The sequence below is a fragment of the Ambystoma mexicanum genome, chromosome 3p, assembly GCF_040938575.1.
Source record: "Ambystoma mexicanum isolate Mex_15411 chromosome 3p, UKY_AmexF1_1, whole genome shotgun sequence".
NCBI lineage: Eukaryota > Metazoa > Chordata > Amphibia > Caudata > Ambystomatidae > Ambystoma > Ambystoma mexicanum.
This window is the reverse complement of record NC_090925.1, coordinates 884,061,551-884,081,633: the sequence shown is the minus strand read 5'-3', so window position 1 is coordinate 884,081,633 and position 20,083 is coordinate 884,061,551. Positions and strand designations below refer to the sequence as shown.

The following is a 20,083-nucleotide window of genomic DNA, read 5'->3' as shown; positions in this document are numbered from 1 at the left end:
TCTTGGCTCCCAACAACTGCCTCACGCTCGCACTCTCATCCTCTCCAAATTGGATTGTTGTAACGTCCTTCTCATGGGCACCTCAGCCGCACCTCAGCCTTTAACCTAGCCAAACTTCAGTTACTGCAGAATAAAGCACTGTGAGCTGCACTTGTGCTAAAGCGTTCTGACCATATCTCGGCCATCAGGCGGGAGATCCACTGGCTGGCAATTAAAGCAAAGAAGTGCATCTATGAAGAGGTACACACCTACCTCAATGACACTCTCTCCCCGAAACCTCCAGCTCGAGTACTTGGATCCAGTTCCCGTATCTCCTTGGTCACTCCCAGCTTTGGGAGCAAAAGGGATGGAGGCTCTAGTTTTGGGGTCACTGCAAAAATGTTTAGATAAAAATGTTATTAGTTATTTTTAATTCACTAAAATCACTGCATCCCTTTCTATAGGCAATGCTGTGATCTCTGATCACGCCTATGTAGAGTTGGCTACAGACAGAACAGATCGGCTGCTGCGGTGAGAGGGTTTAGACATGGGAGGCTAAATGTGTCTTTATTGTCGAATTCTGATTTCGTAAAACAAGTTGAATCTTAGATCTCATTTTTTTAAGGATAATTTGTGTTACGTAGTAAGAATCTGTGGTTTTGGACGCTTTACAAGCTTTTGATGTGGTAGAGTTATTGGCTTTGCGTCCCATAAGAGGAGACAGGGTTTGATGGAACTTGACAGATTGGAAAAGGCATATAAATTAGCAGAGGAGATGTACAATCGTTCACCATCCGTGGTTAACATGTCCTCTATGTTAGATGCTAAACTGTCTCTCGATTCTGAATTGCATTCTAGTGCTGAGAGCGATCTGTTTTTTACTAGCTAGGCTTTTTGCGAATGAGGTGAGAAGTCTGGTACGTTGTTAGCCAACCAGCGTAAAATCAAAGAGAATGGGAGACGGGTGCTTTTTATTTCTAGTGAGGACGGGTCAATCTTTAGGAGGAATTGAGATATTTGTGGGGCTTTTCATAAGTTGTATGCTTCTCTACATAGGGAGGATGGGTATATTACAGAACTTGGGGTATCTGATTTATGGGATCGTGTTCTTTCTGGCCTGGAAGAACATGACAAGCTTAATCTCGAAGCGGACGTTACTCTCCAGGGCCACATAGTGGTTTTAGGTATTTAGGTGTGCAGGTCAATATGGATATTGATTCACTCCTTGGTTTGAACATCAGCCTTAAACTTACAGAGATTGCGGTGTTGTTTCTCAAATGGAAAAGACTGAATTTGTTGCGCTCGGGTAAAATGAGCGCAATTAAAATTACTCTGCTCCCAAGTTATATTTATTTAGCATGTTCCCTCTTCCTCTTTCGGGGAAGCTGGCACGTGACATTAATACATTACTTGGTCCACTATTTTCGGGTGAAGGTGTGAGATCAAAGATTCCAAAAGATATCCTTTTAGGACCGGTGTACTTGGGTGGCTTTTGCTTTCCTCTAATTAGGCAGTATCATGCGGCCTTCACTTTGCCTACTCTTTGCAGTTGGTTCTTACACCATGTTGATTCTCCGAGCTGGACCATAATCGATGATGATTCCGTTTCTCCTACCCCCCTTGATAGTTTACTTTGCATGTACAGTAGGCTTCCGAATAGTTCAACTGCACCTTTTATTAAGCATGTTCAACAGGTTTGGAAGAAAAGTAATGTGGCCCGTGGTGATAAGTTCTTGCTTTGTGCAGACTCATGTTTATGTGTAGACCGCACTCTCTCTTGGATTTACTGGCAACAGACGGGTATTTGGATAGGCAGATTCCATAATGGCCAAACTCGCAATACAAATTCAGAGTCTTGTCATTATTTGGCCTTGCAGAATCTTTTTGACGTGTTCACGCTCCCCCTAACGTTTGTTTTTCCACAATTGTATAATTGGCTAAAAGAATGTCTCTCTCTGCCGCTTTTCTCAATGAGCTTCTTACTCCTTTTCAATTTATCTTGGCATCTTCATGTGGCAGAGATCGCTGGTATTGGGATCTTGGTGGTAAACTCTCAGATAATGAATGGTCTGGTATATGTGCTGGTCCCTGCAGATTCAAGATTGACTTGGATTTGCTCTTCACACAGCAAATGATCAATTATTGCATCTACTGTTCCCCAGGGAATCTGCTGTCCTGTAAGTTAAATCTGGGTAGGGTATGTTGGAATTGCAGAAGTGTGGCGGGTACCACTTTACACATGTTCTGGTGTTGTCAAAATGTCCAGTCATTCTGGGGAGATGTCCTTCAGAGTACAGACCTTGTGTCTCCCCAGCACACCTATCTTTTGCGTTTTGGGTTTATTTCCGACTGACATTAATTTGCCGGTTGGTAAATTCTCCTTGTACTACAGAGCTCTTGTGGTGGCCAAGAAACATTTTGTTGCATTGGAAGAACGATGTCGCGCCCACTGTTAATGACTGGCTTCACAGCATGTTGCTCCTCTCAAGCAGGGAGAGAGTGTCCTTCCAGTGTAAGCAATGACTTGATAAGTACACAGCCATTTGGAATGCTTTTAATGATTTGTACATTTAGCTCTCCCTCCCCCCCTTTTTTTCTTGTTATTGTTGTTATTGTTATTATACTTATACCGCGCCAAAGCCCGTGGGCATCCAGGCGCCGAGAGAGTCGGTAGTTTGAAGATAGGAGGCAACTGCAGTGAGGAAATTATTCATTGTGCATGAAGAGAGCGGTTTTCAACTGCTTTCTGAATGCCACGTAGTTCTCAGTTTTTGACAGCAGTGTGGGTAAGGTACTCCAAGCCCGTGTTCCCTGTACATGGAAAGCACGGCCGTATCCATGAACTCGTTTGACACAATGTGTTTCCAGCAGGAAACCCTCAGCTGATGGCAGATTTCTTTTAGGTTGCTAAATACTCACCATATCTTTCAAATAGGCTGGAGCATTTCCGAAGATTCATTTATGGCATATGGACAGCAATTTGAACTGGATCCGTGCTGCGACCGGTAAACAGTACAGTTTCTTTCTTGCTGCAGATGTTGGTTCAGAATGCTTCATCAGAAATATAATACGAACGGCCGTATTCTTTATTTTTTGTAGTCCTTGTATGTTGGCCCTGTTTGCACCTCCCAGCAGGGCGTTGCAGTAGTCCACACGGGGGAGGATTACCGCTCTGACAAGTTTAGTGCAGTTCTCTATGGAGACCAGTGGGGCCACTTGCCTTAGCACCTTAAGGTGGTAATTAGTACTTTTAGTGATGACTGCTACATGAGCATCACTGTCCAAGCTTTCTTCCAGGTAATTGCCGAGGGTCTTAACCTTGCGCACTACCATGATCTGGCTGCCATCGATCTCAAAGCTGGTATAATTAGGACCCAACCCATCTCTGGCCTGCCAGGGACCGAACAACATAAGTTCAGTCTTTGCCACGTTCAGGCACAACCAGTTCGCGGACATCTAACACTTGATAGTCTGGTATTTGGAGGCGCGCATTTGGTACAGATAGCTGAGGTATTATGAAGAAGCACTGCGCTTGCTTCTTATGAGAAGCGGGATAAGAAGATCACCGATTGGGATTAGAAAGCAATAAGAAAGTAGCGTTTTCTGCAGAACGAACAAGCGTTTCTTTATTTTCAAAAACCAGCATTGCGAGTTGACAAGGGGCTCTTGCTGGTGGCCGTGTGCTTCCTGGAGGAGGCGGGGCTTGGGCTGCACACGTGTCGTGTCACGTGATCCACATCGCCTTGAAAAGGCCGAGCCATCCGCCCTAGGGGCGAACGCTGCTGCACTCCTTTCAGTAGCATTTTCTGCAGAACGAACGTTACTTTATTTTCAACAACCAGCATTGCGAGCTGACAAGGGGCTCTTGCTGGTGGCCATGTGCTTCCTGGAGGAGGCGGGGCTTGGGCTGCACACGTGTCGTGTCACGTGATCCACATCGCCTTGAAAAGGCCGAGCCATCCGCCCGAGGGGCGAACGCTGCTGCACTCCTTTCAGTAGCATTTTCTGCAGAACGAACGAATGTTGCTTTATTTTCAACAACCAGCATTGCGAGCTGACAAGGGGCTCTTGTTGGTGCTGGTGCCTGTGTGCTTCCTGGAGGAGGCGGGGCTTGGGCTGCACACGTGTCGTGTCACGAGATCCACATCGTTCGCAAGCAACAAGGCACAGAGGACGAAAGGTAACCCTTTCCAACAAACATTAGGCTACCCTCACCGTATTGTAAGTACATTGGGAATTCTATTTTGGCTGCTATTTGAAGGGAGTGACTTTAAAACACAAAACAACTTGTGATCGGCCCAAACCTGCGAGGTTACATCATTTTGGGTCAAGAGCCCTCTAAACTGTTAAGCAAACCTTTTGCAATGGATGAAAGTCCTGTCCTTCAAAAAAAAAAACAGATAGGCCAGAGCGTGTCTCTTACCCCGAAGTGGCCAACATTTGTAAAACGGCCTCTTCTGAAAACATTTTGCAATCTATAGTTGAAATAACTGAAGGGAGGGTTGACGGCCTGAGTCTGGAAAACCAGGACATGCTACTGTTGCCTCAATGCCTCAAACAGCGCCTGGTATCAGTGAGATGCATATTGGAGGGGAGGGCAAGGAAGTCCCTGGGCCCACAAATGAAATGTTGTTAATGGAATCCTCGACGGAGAAACCCAAAGAGGCCTACCAGAGTTTGTCATCACAGAGTTCTTCAAGCATACACAACAAATTACCAACCTCAGCTAGTGAAAGCTTGAACTCTAAATCTACTTTTACTACCTCTTTTGCCTCCGATCTGTTTGTCTTTGGCACAGAAAACCAATGTATTGAGCGTTTGGCCAATCCATGAGGGTTAAACAATGGTTGGAAACCATTTGGTATCACCACCCAAACGAGCTACATAAATCCTGTTACAAACAATGAACTAGGCTCTCACAAGGACTATTCACAGCCGGGTGGTTTTGATCCGGCAACGATGCGGCCACCCTCTAAACAAAGGGAACACAGGTAGCTTGTTTCAGGAGTTGATGGCGATCTAACACACCAAAAGGGAGGAAAATCCACTTTACCTATTAATTCAAGCAATAGGGGCCTCTCTCCAAGACCTCAGAAAGGGGTCTTTCCACAGCAGGCTCCTTTTCACAGTAAAAGATTCAGGCAGCAACCCTCTCCTACGGATGAAGACCTTTTGACGGTGCTGGCAACATCTAGAAAGGACTCACAAATTGACCCCGAAATGATCACAGCTTTCGCCCTTGTCATGGCTCCCTTTATGAAATTGATAGAATCACAAAATGAACAGCTGCGGGATCACACTACTACTATAGCAATGTTATATTCTAAAATGATCTTCGTAGAAGGGTTCATTTCCGCTATACAGTCCAATTTGGACAACAACGCTGACCAAACTGTTCAAATTTTAAAGAGTATCATTTAGCCAATTATAAAGGAAAAAGAAACAAGAAGGTCTGAGAAGCTCAGCCCTGCAGTGGCGGGAGTAGGGAGTGCTCCCATTGCTTCGGTAAGCTTGACCAATCCAATGGTCCCAGGATCAGTTCTTACCAGCAAGGGGCCAGATCAAATACACACTCCATTAAGCCACATGGATAAAACAACTAATACCAACCAAAATCCGAGGTTTGCAGACTTTACGGTGATGGCTGGTGGCAGTTCTATCAAAGACAAAAGTTCAATCTCGCCCCCCTCTAGTACTGTGTCTTCAGGAATGTGTGTGGCAAATTCAACAGTTAAATTTTATGACCTGTTTAAAAAACCTAAGAAGAGTCAGGCCCCGCAGGAGGGTGAAAAACTAGAAGTCAACAAAAAAGGAGGAAAAAACCACGGGAAATCCATCCCTGCAGAAACAAAGTAAATCCTTGCCCTCTGAGACCCTTAATTCACAGAAAGCTCACACACGCACTAGAGCAGCGTTCAGACTCGCTCTACCCAGAAATTTGGTTCTACCAGAAAAATCGTCAATTCACCAAAGCTACTTCAAGAACTCACAGGTGGTGTGATAACAATAAAGGACTTACCAGATGGAACTAAGGGCAACTCAGATAATGATGGTTCGAGTGAAAATGATAACTCACTCATGGATTTATCCGTCTATACAGACACGATTGATTCCTGTCCTGAGGAAGTGGAAACTACCTCCTCTGAAAACACAAGTTCTGCTGAAGAAGAAGACTTGGTAGAAAACATCAAGCCTAATGAATTCGATCACAAATGGGAAGTACCCAAACAAAAGCTCAAAGATTGTAGTGTTGTTCTGGCTGCACATACTACTCCGCCAAGAGCCAACCTGAAGGCACCAGGAGCGGGGACAAATAAGAAAGTGTTGTGGAAATCTAGAGTTCACAACCAAACAGAAATCCCGGACCACTCCAGGGTCCAGGACAGGGTGGATGGGGGCCCTACTAGAAACCGGGCCTTCAAAACACTGGAAAACAGGAGAAACTCATTGGCACTGAAGAACAAGGACACAGGAAAAAGCAGCAGTCCGCAAAGTGTGCTGCTAAAAAGTATAAGAAGAACAGTGACTTGGGCAGAAAATCCGAACACTGAGAAATCATCGGAGCCCAAAAATGAAAATGTTGATGAAGGATCCGAGACAAATACCACTAGGGGACCCTTCAAATTGTTACTGTAGAGAACATTGGGCTACGATGACAATCTGATCATGAATCGGGCAAATGTCATGAGACTTCTGCATTCCCTAAGCTCATCCGACCAATTAAAATCCAAGGACATTGAATGGATTGAATTCCACAACGATCAGCATTACGACAGCGTGATCCTGCATATGGGGGAATGGAAGACCAGATGCGCATTACTAAATCTTGGCCCTAAATTAAACCTTTGTGGGTTCTTGCTTAAAGAGTTGGAGGAGGTCCAGTGTCCTAATTACGAAGGCACTAGGGACAGGGACCAGGCTGTAGGAAGTTCTAGAAATACTACATCAAAACAAAAGCAGGTCCAAGTTGCGCATGTGGTGCTAACGGCACAGGGAAAAACACTAGTGGACGCCCGCGGGGCCTCAACACGTACCGTCTCGGAAAAAACTGAGGAAACCCATGGGAGCAGCCGGGAGGACTGGAGTTGGCTTGCGGGGTGTCTCGCATATAAATCATAATGCCAGCCAAATCCCCCTAGAGTCTTCGAAAGCACATCTCCAAAAGAGCATAAAACCATAATGAGTTTGAATACTAGGGGGTTCACACACTTACTAGATAACCAAGCAGTGAACTTAACCAAATACGATCTGTTCTGTTTACAAGAAACTTGGTTATGCGACCTCCCACTTCTCGATGGGTTCGAACTTTTCTTAAATCCAGCCGTGAAGGGCCCCAAAGGGAGACCGATTTCGGGCCTCTTACTGGGCATAAATCGTACAAGTGGATTAAAGGTGATCTCATCCACAAATCAAAATACGTGGATACAACTGACCATGGTTCAAACATCTGCCGAGGGTTTGGATGAATTAATGGAACAGAAGCTGCTTTTATGTAATGTATATTGGCGACCCTTGGAAAGACTGGAAGATAACTTCAAAGACGTGCTATTAAAAGCCATAGACTATGCCAGGATCAAGTGTCCCAAATTAGAGGTCCTACTCTGTGGTGATTTCAATATGGAATGCTTTGATAAAAAGGGGAACAAAATCGAGTCTCTCCTATTGACGCATACGAAGAACATGCTAAGAGGGGTGGACATCGAAAAAGAACTTATAAGCAGAAACATCCAGATGATCAATGGTAGTGTGCGGGGAGACCAACCAGCAGCACCAACTTGGAAACGTGCAAATCAACTGAGTACGTTAGACTACTTCTTCGCAACAGAGCAGCTGACGGCCAAGATTACATCGTTGACAGTGGTCCAAACCGAACAGAGTGACCACAACATCTTGGAGCTTGTATGCGAGGACTGGGAGGGACACCATGTCCTACCGGACACACACACTTACCTGAACATCATTTGGATTTGGATCCGGCTGGTAATCGACTCAGAATTTAAAAAAAAGATCTAAGTGTGTTATTGGACACTCTATTGAAGTTAAAATCGGACAACCAAGATTATTTGACAAACCTCATTGATTACAATGACGCACTAAATGTATTCCACACGAAGGAACTGGCAAAGGGTGGTTCTCTAACCACCAGACACATCTACGACCACCAACTTGTCGCTAAAAAAAGGAGCGTCCACAGGGCTAGGAGGCGTTTTAAAAATTCGCAATCAGCGGTCGACTTATCTCTGTATAAAAAAATCAAAAATACCTACAAAAATTGGCTCCGTCAACACAAATATCAGTTGGCACATCAAGATAGTCAGAAGATGATACATCTAGTCGCCGGTAAAAACATTGCGGGCATTTGGAAACTGATAAGTGATTTATCCACGCCCGTTGAGTCAAAAACGGGAAACCCAATATCTGCAAAGGTCTGGGAGGAACACTTCCTGAAGCTCTACTCCACGGGGAAAATCTACGAACCACAAAACCATCTATCCTCGGACAAACCCTGGGACCTCAAATTTGAAACACAGGATATCATAGACCTTATTAACAGCTCAAATTCCTCAAGGGCCGCTGGGCCAGACGGTCTAACAAATGATATCCTTAAGAGTGACCCAGAGAAATGGGCACTTTTTATGTCATCCTTGTTCAATAATATATAATCTCTTAAAAGATACCTCAGTCTTGGACCAAGTCCATAATAGGCCCGATATTCAAGAAGGGCGATCGGGCCGATCCTTCGAACTGCAGACCGATCGCCCTCTTGGACGTCGTGGGGAAAATATTTGCCGCTGTGGTCCTGAGACACCTGAATGATTGGAGTCGGCTAACTTTCAATCAAGACCCTTGGCAGTCGGGTTTTCGCAAAGGTATCGGGACTTCCTTGAACATTCTACTCATAAACATCCTTAAATGTATGATCAAGGAAAAGAAATATAAAACCATCTACATCGCATCAATAGACCTTGAACAAGCGTTTGACTCTGTTGACCGCAACCTCTTGTGGTCTAAATTGAGGAAGTGGGGCTGCCCGAACAATTTGAGAGAACCCTTGGAGGCTCTTCATAATGGAACAACGCTTAGAATCAGATTGGATAGAACAGGAACACTCCCGAATAATGTCATCTCTAACAACGGGTTGAGACAAGGTTGCCGTTTGGCTCCTGCTGTGTTCTGTTTATTTATATCAGACATGCAGGAGGCTTTTGGACCAGTAAGAAGTTTTCCACCTAAGATTGTGGGGACTCCAGTGGGCAGGCTGCTGTTCGCCGACAACCTTCTTCTACTGGACCAGACTGCGATAGGTCTACAAAGACAGTTGAAAGCACTAGACCTGTATGTCCAGGAGAACGGCTTCAAAATAAATCCCAAAAAATCGAAAATTCTGGGCCTAGGAACATCTAATAGAGCTAAAAAATGTAGATGGCATTTAACAGGAGAAATCGTTCCCGTGGTCTCTTCAATGGTCTACCTAGGAATCATCTTAAATGATAGTATTCGAGATGAGCAAGGAGTTGCAAGGTTAAGAAGCAAAACTAAAAATCTGGCTTCCCAAGCGCTCTTACTCAAGCGACGTTACTGCTCCTTTTCACTTCGTCCTCTCATGGGCTTCTACAAATTAAAAGTATCTCCTACCTTGACGTATGCGGCTGAGGCTAATTTTTTTATCGCTCCAGAGGTGTGGCGTCTGTTTGAAAGTCTCTTTTGGAAACGAGTTTTGAGACTACCGTCATCTATCCCGATCGAAAGTGTAAGAAAAGAACTGGGGCTAACCTCTCTCTACAGCGCAGTGGTCTGGAAATCACTATCACTCTACAGAAGTGTCTGGACCCGCCGGAAAGAAGTGGATTTCTGGCTATAAATGAAGAAATGTCTGAAGGATCAATTCCAGCCATAAATCTATGGCAGTCAACTTGTAAAGGTATCTTAGACATGATTGCTCAAAGCTCAGTTAACCTAATGCAAAACCCAACTAGAATAAAGACAAAACTCTTAGATTGGGACTGGATTGCCACGATGGACAGGCTTTGTGCCTTCCCGTCTATTTCTGTGGGCAAGGAAAAACATTATAGTCGAGGCACAGTGCTTCCATACCTAGAGAAATTTCCTTCTGCCCAGGAAAGACAGCTTCTTCTAAGATTCCGCCTAAATCTTTTTCCGACGAGGGAGGTACTTGGAAGGAGAACTAAAAATAGTGAACATTGGTCTGTTCTCTGTCGCTGTTGTGGTCAGGAGGTTGAAACCTTGGAGCACCTGGTAATTAGTTGTGCTGCTCTTTCAGCCTACAGAGAAAAATGGCTGGGGAAACACTTTGAGAACTTGGAGCTCAAACCTCCAGACGAGAGGTGGCGTATTTTAAGATGGGGAGGAAAGGCATCTCTAACCTTGGCTCTACTCAACTTTGTAAAAGAGATTTTCTTTAAGTTGGATGCGTAGAACTCTTTACCATCCCTTTAACTCCCCATACATATTTGTTGTACCTTGTTTTTTAACTTAAATTTATTGCTGATTGTTTTGCATTTAAAGTTTTCTTGGAAACTGATTGATGCAATAAAAAAAAAAAAAAAGAGTCTGGTATGCGGAGCCCAGCATCAATTGGTCCCTCTCATAATCCCCGCTGATATCCAAGACAAGTTGGATGTCATCAGCATAGTTGCAGAAGAACAGATCTAGCAACTCCAGGTCTTTACACAAAGGGAGGATGTATATGTTAAACAACAAGGGAGAGAGGCAAGCCCCCTGTGGCACTCCACAGGTGATGATTTCCACTTCGGACGCACCCCAGTGGACTTGTGAGTGACGACCCTCGAGGAAAGACCTGAACCAGCTGATTGCCTCCGTAGAGAGCTCGACGGCAGTGGCCATCCGGTCGATGAGGATTCCATGATCTAGCAAGTCAAAGGCTGCTGATAAATCCAGTAACAGGAGCCCTGACTTGCTAGATTCCAGCTTCGAAAGCATGTGTGTCTGTAGATCGAGTAAATCGCTCTCGGTGCCGTGGAAGCTCCGGAAACCCGACTGTTTCCCATGCAAGATACCCGCCCCCAAGACATCAGATTGGAGCAGTACGGTGGCAACCTTGTCAATTAGCTTGAGAAAGAACAAGGTGTTTGTGATGGGCCTACGATTAGCCCCATCAGTTGGTTCCAAGCCCACTTTTTTTAACAGTGGGGTACTGCAACGCTCTTGATAAACTGTTGATTAATGCAGGTACAAAAAAGCGAATTTAAGTACCTGCAGAGAAAAGGGACAAAGAGGTCCTTGTGCTCCAGTATGTCCTTAAATGGAAGTCATTCTCCTGGGCAGTTCGTTGGATGCATTGTTTTGAGAATTTCATGTATCTCTACCGTAGATGACTTTTGAAACCTAAAACCAATATGTATCTCTGGTTGGTGTAGTGTGTACTTTTGGGAACTATTTACTGTGATCTGATTGTGGTTCAGTGTAGTCATCTGGGGATATAGATTTTGTCAAAGATTCCTTTATTATCTTATTTTGAGCTTTAAGTAATTTATCAGTGAAGGCTTTCTGCACTCTATTGCGGTCTTCGCTTGTGGGTTTGATGGGAGGGTTGGTTGCAGCTGGTTTTTCCCAAGACCTGAAAAGACTAAAGAGCTCCTTCGTTTGATCCCCGGCCAGATTGATTTGATCGTTGTTGAAGCTTTTTTTAGTTTCTATGATCTTGCCTTTGTAATGCCTGTCTTTAAATTTCCAGACCACCATGTTTTCCGACGAATGATCTGCTTGCCATTCATGTTGTGCCTGTATTTTAATAGCTTTAAGTTCTGCTAGGGCTGGTGAGAACAACTTCTGGTGGTTAGGGCAGTCTCTCACAGTTTTAGCTTTCAGAGGTGCATACTGATATAACATGTCTGTGATTTCCTCGTTATAGCTGTTAATGAGAATCTCTGGACCATCAGAATCATTAGTTTTAGTCATCAGACCCTGCATACATGCAGCTAAATGAGAAGAGGTGACAGTCTTAAAATTCCTAGTTATTATTTTGTGTGCAGGTTCTTGCATTCTATACAGTTGCCTGGGAAGTTTCATCAGACAGGAAAAAATAAAATGATCGGAGCAGATACAAGGGATTGTAATAATGCTCCCAATTGGAATGTTTCCTCTGCTGATCCAATCAAGGGTGTGACCCTTAATATGTGTTGGTTCCGAGTTCTACACGATAATATGATGACTTCAACATTTTTTCCAGTTCTAGTGCTTTTTTATCATGTGGGTCACCTTTCCAAAGATTAACATCGCCCAAGATAACCAAGGCTGAGTTGGCTGGGTCAGTGTTAAAATGTATGGATTCAACTGGTGGCCGATAGAGCAACACCTTGTTAATACTATGCTGGAAGTTGAAAATCAGTTTGACATGAACGATGTTACAACCGGCACACTCAACCTTGGCCTCATAGAAACCAAGCTGTTTCTTACAAATAATCGCCACTCTCCCTCCCATGGTCCCCTCCCGGTGCTTCCCAAAAGACACATAATCAGAGGGGGGTCACTTGTTCTATGGTGGGGCCGTGTGCCTTGGTCAACCAGGTCTCTGTGAGGCACATGATGTCCATTCTATGGTCCAAGATATAATCGCAGACATCTGATGCGTGTTTCACTAGAGACCGGGTGTTCAGTAATGCCATAGTAAGGTGGGCATATCAGTTCTTTCATACTGATAGGCCTGTTGGCGTTGTGCTTTAGATGTGTTCTAATTTAATTTCCCATTATGTATAGATGTTTATCTTTCTGAAAAATCCAAAAATAATTGTAAAAAAGGAGTCACTTTAACTTGAAGATTGCAATAATGAGAGGGGGTGGCAGCCAGTTCAATGTGTAACTTTAATTATCCCTCACCGTTGATGATAGTAGACAGGGCTGATGGGACACCTACACCTATTACGGACACATCTCCAACAGCATAAAGGTGGATTGGAGAGGCTACCAAGTTGCTACGAGGTGTATATCGTAAATCTCATGAAGAAATAATGGTACACAAATGTGTATAGTTTAGAAGAGAGCAGTGAGACGAGAGGTGTAGGGGGAGGGAGTGTAGAGACATTCCTGTGCCTCGAGGATATAAATACAAACAAATTATATATGATCTTAACATAAAATATCTGCACACCCACAAAATCTAAAACCAAAAATATAAGTAACTGCTTTTTCTAAAGTGCCTTTCGGTGTTTCCTTTTCGATTCATATCCAGAAGATACATTTCTCAAAGAGTGCATATTCCTAGAGTTCTTGCTCTGACTTCTGACCAAGGGCTCATGAAATACAATTTATCGTGGGAGGCTCAGAAGTAACAAAAACAAGATCCTTTTCCACTAGAAATGTGTTAATTGTATTAACCTTTCGACAGGAGCACAACAAATTGTTTATCCAATTCAAAAAAGGATGAATTGCTCCAACACTATAATTTAAATGCAAAAGCAAAGGCAGAATTGGCAACAAAGTACAGCTTGATGTTCCATTAGTTGGGCACATGTGCAGACAGGAGCACAACAAATTGTTTATCCAATTCAAAAAAGGATGAATTGCTCCAACACTATAATTTAAATGCAAAAGCAAAGGCAGAATGGGCAACAAAGTACAGCTTGATGTTCCATTAGTTGGTAACATGTGCAGACAAAAGGCCATCGTTCTCCTTCTCCCTCCCCCGCCCCCATTGTATGTGTCTAAGACAAACCAACATGTCTGAATTACCTAAAAAATTGTTTTCTGTGCTTTTACAGTCAGTTTGCACATCCTTTTAATTTGACGTAAAAAGCATTTCATTTTTTTAATGTCTGATAGTTTACACTTGCTAGTTTTATGACTGGATTCCAAACATGAGCTAGCATGTATTTCATTTTACTTAAATGTGCATATTATAATGGCATGAACATTAAGAAAAATGTCTTTTCTTCATGCCTAGACTTTTCCATTTTTTGGCGTGGTTCCTGCGATATTGAACGAATCGGGGGAGGAGCTGGACGGAGAAGCAGAAGGATACTTGGTAAGGAAATTAGAAGTTTAATGTTAATTACTGTCATCATTAGCCACCCCATGTGTTGATATTAGGAAGCAGCGTTTCAAGTTGTAATCCACTAACCACACATACACCAATTTCCCTCATTTGTACAGAATAGGGTGAATGCCACCGCTCATGCGCACCAAATGTGAACAGTAGTGCCAACATCTTGTAGTTCCACATCTACAAAACATTAAAGGATTAATTCATTCATTTCCATTTCTCCTAGTTTTTTGATAATGGCCAAAACACTAAAACATTCTTTGGCATTGATTGACTTTGGTGACCCAGATGACCGAGGCTCTAAGCAGACATTTACTTGTCCTACGTTTGTCCACCACGTCGTTCCCGGTATCTGTCCAATATACCTATTCTCAGACCAAGTCTTCATGCCACTCAAACGCTCCCCATTATAAGACTCTCACTGTCTCCCGTGTATCTGTTATATTACAATTTGTAGGCACCTTTGTGACCAAAAGAGCTTGTTTCCTTGTATGTATGTATACAAATAAGAGGGAAGTTGGCTCCTGGATCATGGCCATCAAAGTCAGTGTATTTACTGTGGCCCCTATGAAACCTGAGCAATGGACAGAAAGAAAGGGAAACAAACAAATAAGGCTTGCTCATTTAGAAAAGGCAGGTGAGGACCGCTTGGGCCTAGAGAACCTGCGTGTGTCATCAAACCTACTGTGACGGGTCAGTAATTCGAGGCAGACAAGTGCTTGTAGTTTTCTCACTATTTGACATTTTATTTTGACTAGAAAATGCAATGCAAACCTAACTAATCATTCTCTACCAGGGAATTCCCTACCTGGTCTATGATCTAAAGGAAAATCTCTTGGCATACACAAAGCTGGCCCTTACACTAAACAATAAAACATTCAAAGCAAACCATAAACAACATAAATAAAAGATTACCAAATAACTTAGATGACTTCTACTTGTCCTGGGTATTTCGTGTTCCCCGGGAATGTCCAAAGTCAGTTTCACCCAAAGAAAAGTAAAGTCTTAAATCAGTTCTTCAAATGTTCCAAAGAAAACAAAGTTCACCCAAATAAAAATCCACTGATAACAGTTCCTTCTTCAGTTGTTGAAATGTTCCCCTTTCCAATCTCCACAGAGTAAACACACCCAATGGTAATCATGGATAACCTCATTCCAGGTTAGCTTTGACAGCGTTCAAAACAAACGTACCACTTCTGCTTCAACAACTTTCCTTCTTTTGTATCCTCTGCAGCGTCTTTGGTATATCTTGTCAGGATACTTCTTCTGTGGGGGTTGCTTTTTCCTCGAGAACTCCCTTCTACAAATGGTACTGTGAATGCAGACTCCTTTGCTTCACAGTTTACTACTGCTTCAACTACATTCAATATTAAGTGTTCTGACAATATTCTAGACAACCACAGTTCTATTGGTTCTGCTGCGACTTGAATGTTTAAGGATTTATCATGCAACTTAGACAAGAATCTTCGACCTTCATAGGTGGGCATGGCAGTCTTCTTTCCTATGCCATAAGAAAGGGCAGCCTCTTGGCCACTTCTGTCTGTTTTACAGCTACCACTAGAATCTGTCTTGGCTTCTAGACTGCTTATATCTCTCAGCTTAAACAGTCTCAGCTTCACAGATCGTTGATCAGTTATTTTAACATGTACCCAGTTCCCTTCCCCAGCTTTATGTACACCTTTTGGTTTCCAGTAGTTACCCTTAAGCAGTAGTGCCACACTTCCAGCATTGGATCAGAGGACACTGGATTTGTAACAGCTTCAACAACTTCAAAACATTGGTGTTTAGGTCGTAATAGGGCTGGTTTCACCTTATAAGGGATCTGCCTGCTGGCTTGGGTAATATTAGTTCTTCTCTTGACTTCAGCAACTTCTGCAACTACTATGTATTTGTTCTGAATGTTACAGGAGTCAGGTTTCACTGTAGATACAAAATTAGATACACTTGATCATTCTTTGATGATGAATTTCAATGTAAAGACTTGCTTTCCCATATATTGATATAGGGTTCTGTTTCAGCGTGAATCTGGAATCAGAATTTCTTACACGCAACCTTTCTTTGATGTACATATACTTGTAACAATTCGGGAAAGTCAGCTGCTACTGTGTGAGTGGTTATTATTAAAGTTCTGTCTCTTGATTGGAGACATGCAACCACTCCGGTACACTTATTGAAGGTAACAATGGGAAATAAAAGGTTTGTTTCAGACGCAAGCACTTTGACTGGTTTTAAACATGCGCATGATACATTTCCCTTTGTTCAAAGACTTCCCGTAACAATGAACAAAGTTTACTCACTTCTACTGCTACGCAAGAGTTCAATTAGCTGGTTACAGTTACCGGCAAGGAGTTTCTTGTGAATTGGATTGTGGAGCTTCATTCAACGGCTCCAAAATCACAGCGGTTGCGGGCAGCTTCCACTTCTCGACTTTCTTTCTGCTACTACTGCTTCTGGCACTCTTGGGACCCACACCCCTCTGCAGTATGGGTGTCTCCGGTCTGGCCTCGACCTCAGAGAGTCTCCTTCTCTCCTGCTTCCCTCAGGTTGCTTCTGCACATGACTCTCGGGTAGTTGCACAACCTCAGCTCTGCATTCACAGCAATTAGGTGCACCTGGAAAGACTGCTAACTTCTCCCAGTCTCTTCCAATGCAACCACGTTCAAACAGGGTTTGTGAGCACAGGACCAACTCGCAGCCTGCAGGTGAAATCTCTGCTTCTCTCGCTCCAGCGCCCCTTATGTGGTCACACTTCCTTGTGAACTGCCAGCCTCAAGCTCTGCTTCTTCTTCCTCTGCTTCTACTGCCGACCTTCCAGCTCCTGCTCCATCTTCTATCTGCCCCCTCTTCCTGCTGCAGCCTTTTATACCTTTCAGGTGGGGCTCTTAGTGTTAATTGCATGACCCTGGCAAAGGCTATTAGACCTGCTTTCCTGTCTATTACCTCTGCATGCCTCTTCAGCCCTCTTCTTCGTCACAGTCCCTGAGGGATTCTGGACCTGTAGTCCAGTTTAAGGAAATTAGATTTTCCTATGTCTTTTCTACTTTTAATAGTGGTTTTACTCCCCTTAATATTTTTAGAAGACGGATTGTGGGGCGTAACATTATTAGAGACAGATGGTAGAAAAAGGCAACACCTTCACCACTTCCACTAGTGTACCCTTGATATTGAGGACGCTGTTTATTCTCAGGGATACATAATCCCTGTTCTGTTGACATAATAGGTTGAGGAATTACAACCTCGGGGCTCACCAGCTCAGTCCTATTAGGAGGTTGATATATATTAAAGTGGCAATAAGCTAAAGCCTCCTCTGACCTAACGGCAAGAGTATCCCATCCAGGGGACAACTACTGTGCTTTATCCCATGTAATCTCCCTGTAAGAGATATTTTTTTAGAGTATTTTTGGTTAGTGGTATTTACTTTGGTTGGTGGTATTTTTGGTATTTTGTGGCATAGTGGTAAGTCTAGCTTTATAGTACCGCCTGATAATTGCTCTTATACCGGGATTACTAACAGTAAGTAAATACTGGACTTAGTACATTCTCAATGATGACTTTATCCTTTGCAGTATTTTAACTACAATACCACGTTATGCCCTTTTGGCTTGCATCTCAGAATACATTTACCATGTAAATGAAATATGAACGAACACACACACGCACGCACGCACGCACACACACACACACCCCCCCCCCAGTGTACAATAACCAGTTTGGTTGCTGCTTTATCACACATGGCAAAGTGAAATTACTGAAGGCGGTAATATAGGCTCACTATTGGTTTTTCCCGGTGTGCCGTGTTACCATCACGGAACACAATATGTAATACAAATTGTTAGATGATTCAAGTGTCAAATTGTAATTGTTTATCAGAAGCTAGAAATATGCAAGTTATTCAGAATGACATGTACAATGCACAAAATCCACATTGTATTTCAAACATAAACTAAGCCTTTTTTGCAATGGGTTTCAAAACATTCTATTTGTGACAATGCCCAAAGTTCTGCCAACATCAGCTTTGAAGTTCACAACAGACTTGGCAGGGTACGAGCTTCTGTCACATCTGAATTTTATCACATTAATGGAGAAACATGAACAGAGCTGTCTACATTTAGAATTTACAGTACAACACCTAAAAAGAAAATGATTTACCCACTCTACACCATCTAATATTAAGCATTCACTCATTAGCACGCACCTCAAATTAACTGAACTCACCAAGGATAATCTTTAAGTGTGTGTCCCGACCTGCTGGCGACCCCAGTCTAGTTGTCAGACAGAAGAAATCTTTATCTGGTCGACCCCCTTTTCACCATTGAACAAGCCCACTGATTCCTCTACCAAAGTCAGCCAAAGAATAAGAGTGCCTGGGACTGCAACCTCTCCTGAGAAGACTGGCAGCTCCCGAGCCAGTGAGTGAGAGAGAAAAAGAATATAGCCCTTTCCTGAGCAGCCTTTTTAAGCCTTAATCTCAGAACTAACAGAATATAGAGAGGACCTGCCACCCTCTCTTCTCTCTATCCTCCTTCTCCTCTCCTGGCCCTCCTGCGGCCACCTCTCCTCTTCCCTTCTCCTCCTTTCCTTTTTTAACCCCTGATAACGTTTCTAGACCAGTCCGATCTATGAAAGTCTCATCAAAACAGGTTCTTCCAAAACCATCAAGGACCACATTGACACCCTCGCTCCAGCCTTGGCCAAAATCTGCAATCACTCTTTCGCCACTGAAACCTTCCCCTTGCCTCTGAAGCACTCTCTCCTTAAGAAACCTTCTGCTGATCCCTCCTGTCTGGCCAACTATCGCCCAATCTTCATTACTCCTTTCCTGGGCTAACTCCTCGAAAAGCTGGCCATCTCCCAGCTTAACCTTCAAACTGAATCTGTTGGTTGTCTCCATGACCATCTGTCTTGCTTCAGAGCGGCCAGAAGCTCAGAAACTGCTCTCCTGAACATCCGTGTAGACCTGCTCTCAAACCTCGATTCTAACCTTCCTTCTGTCCTCATCCTCCTCAATCTTTCCTCTGATTTTGATACGGTCAACCACGGCATCCTGCTCAACCGGCTCTGTGATAATCTAGGTATCACTGATCAGGCCCTGGCTTGGCTGAGATCCTTTCTAACTGATCGACCCTCCCAGGTCCAACTGGGGTCCTTACTCTCCTCTATCCCTCTACCTGTGGTGTTCCCCAGGGGTCTAATCTTTCTCCCTGGCTGTTCAACCAATACCTGGCACCTCTTGCCCACCGCATAGCCGCCCTCTGTTCAAACTTCCAGTTCTATGCAGATAAAACTTGGCTCTCCTTCAGACTCTCCTCAGCCGCCTCTACTCCTTCTTTCATTACAGACTGTCTTTCTGCAATTCAGGAGTGGTGTGCCGCCAATGATCTCTCCCTTGATTCCAGTAAGACTGAGATCCTTCTCATTGGAACACCAGCTCCCTCCTTTCCTCTCACTTTCTGGCCGCCCACCCTGGGCCCTCTTCCTTCTCCTACCTGTGAGGCTAAAAACCTTGGGGTCATGTTCTAGTCCACACTCTCCGACATCTCTACGAAGTTAAACTACTAGCTGCACTTCCTCAGAGGTATTCTTCCCTTCCTCACTTTCCCCCAGAAGCTCACTTCTCTCTAGGCTGGACTACTGCAACAGTCTCTTTCTGAATCTTCCTGCCTCTACTCCGTCCTCTTCAACTCATCCAGAATAGGACTGCAAGACTTGTCTTTGGCCTCAAGCCCAGATATCCTATATCTCCAGCTCTGAAATCCCTTCACTGGCTCCTAGTGGCAGCATTGTCCACAAGGCTTTCTGGGGCCTGGGACCACACTACCTCCAACTCTTCCTAAATATCTGCCTTCTCAAGCTCTCCGCTCTTCCAATTCCAACTCTGAGGGTCAGTCGCTTTTCCAACCAAAGAGTTGGGGGCAGATCTCTTTCTTTGGCTGGGGCCTCTTTCTTTTACAGCCTCCCTGCCTCTCTGAAACTTGAGCAGAACCATCTCCTTTTACGGAAGCAACTGAAGACCTTTCTCTTTGCTTCTTTCTGCTCTCTTCCGCTCCCTTGCTGATCACCTGCCTGTTCCATGAACTGGTCACC

General features: G+C 43.9%; 1 protein-coding gene across 2 annotated transcripts in view; it reads left to right on the top strand.

Moving 5' to 3' along the window:
* The window catches only part of ACSS2 (acyl-CoA synthetase short chain family member 2), a 948,517-nt gene that overhangs the window by 744,195 nt on the left and 184,239 nt on the right, over positions 1 to 20,083 (top strand). For both annotated transcript variants that reach the window (XM_069652109.1, XM_069652108.1), the window contains one exon: positions 13,901 to 13,981. In XM_069652109.1, the coding sequence (XP_069508210.1) occupies positions 13,901 to 13,981 (81 nt within the window). The remainder of the gene's footprint in view (positions 1 to 13,900; positions 13,982 to 20,083) is intronic.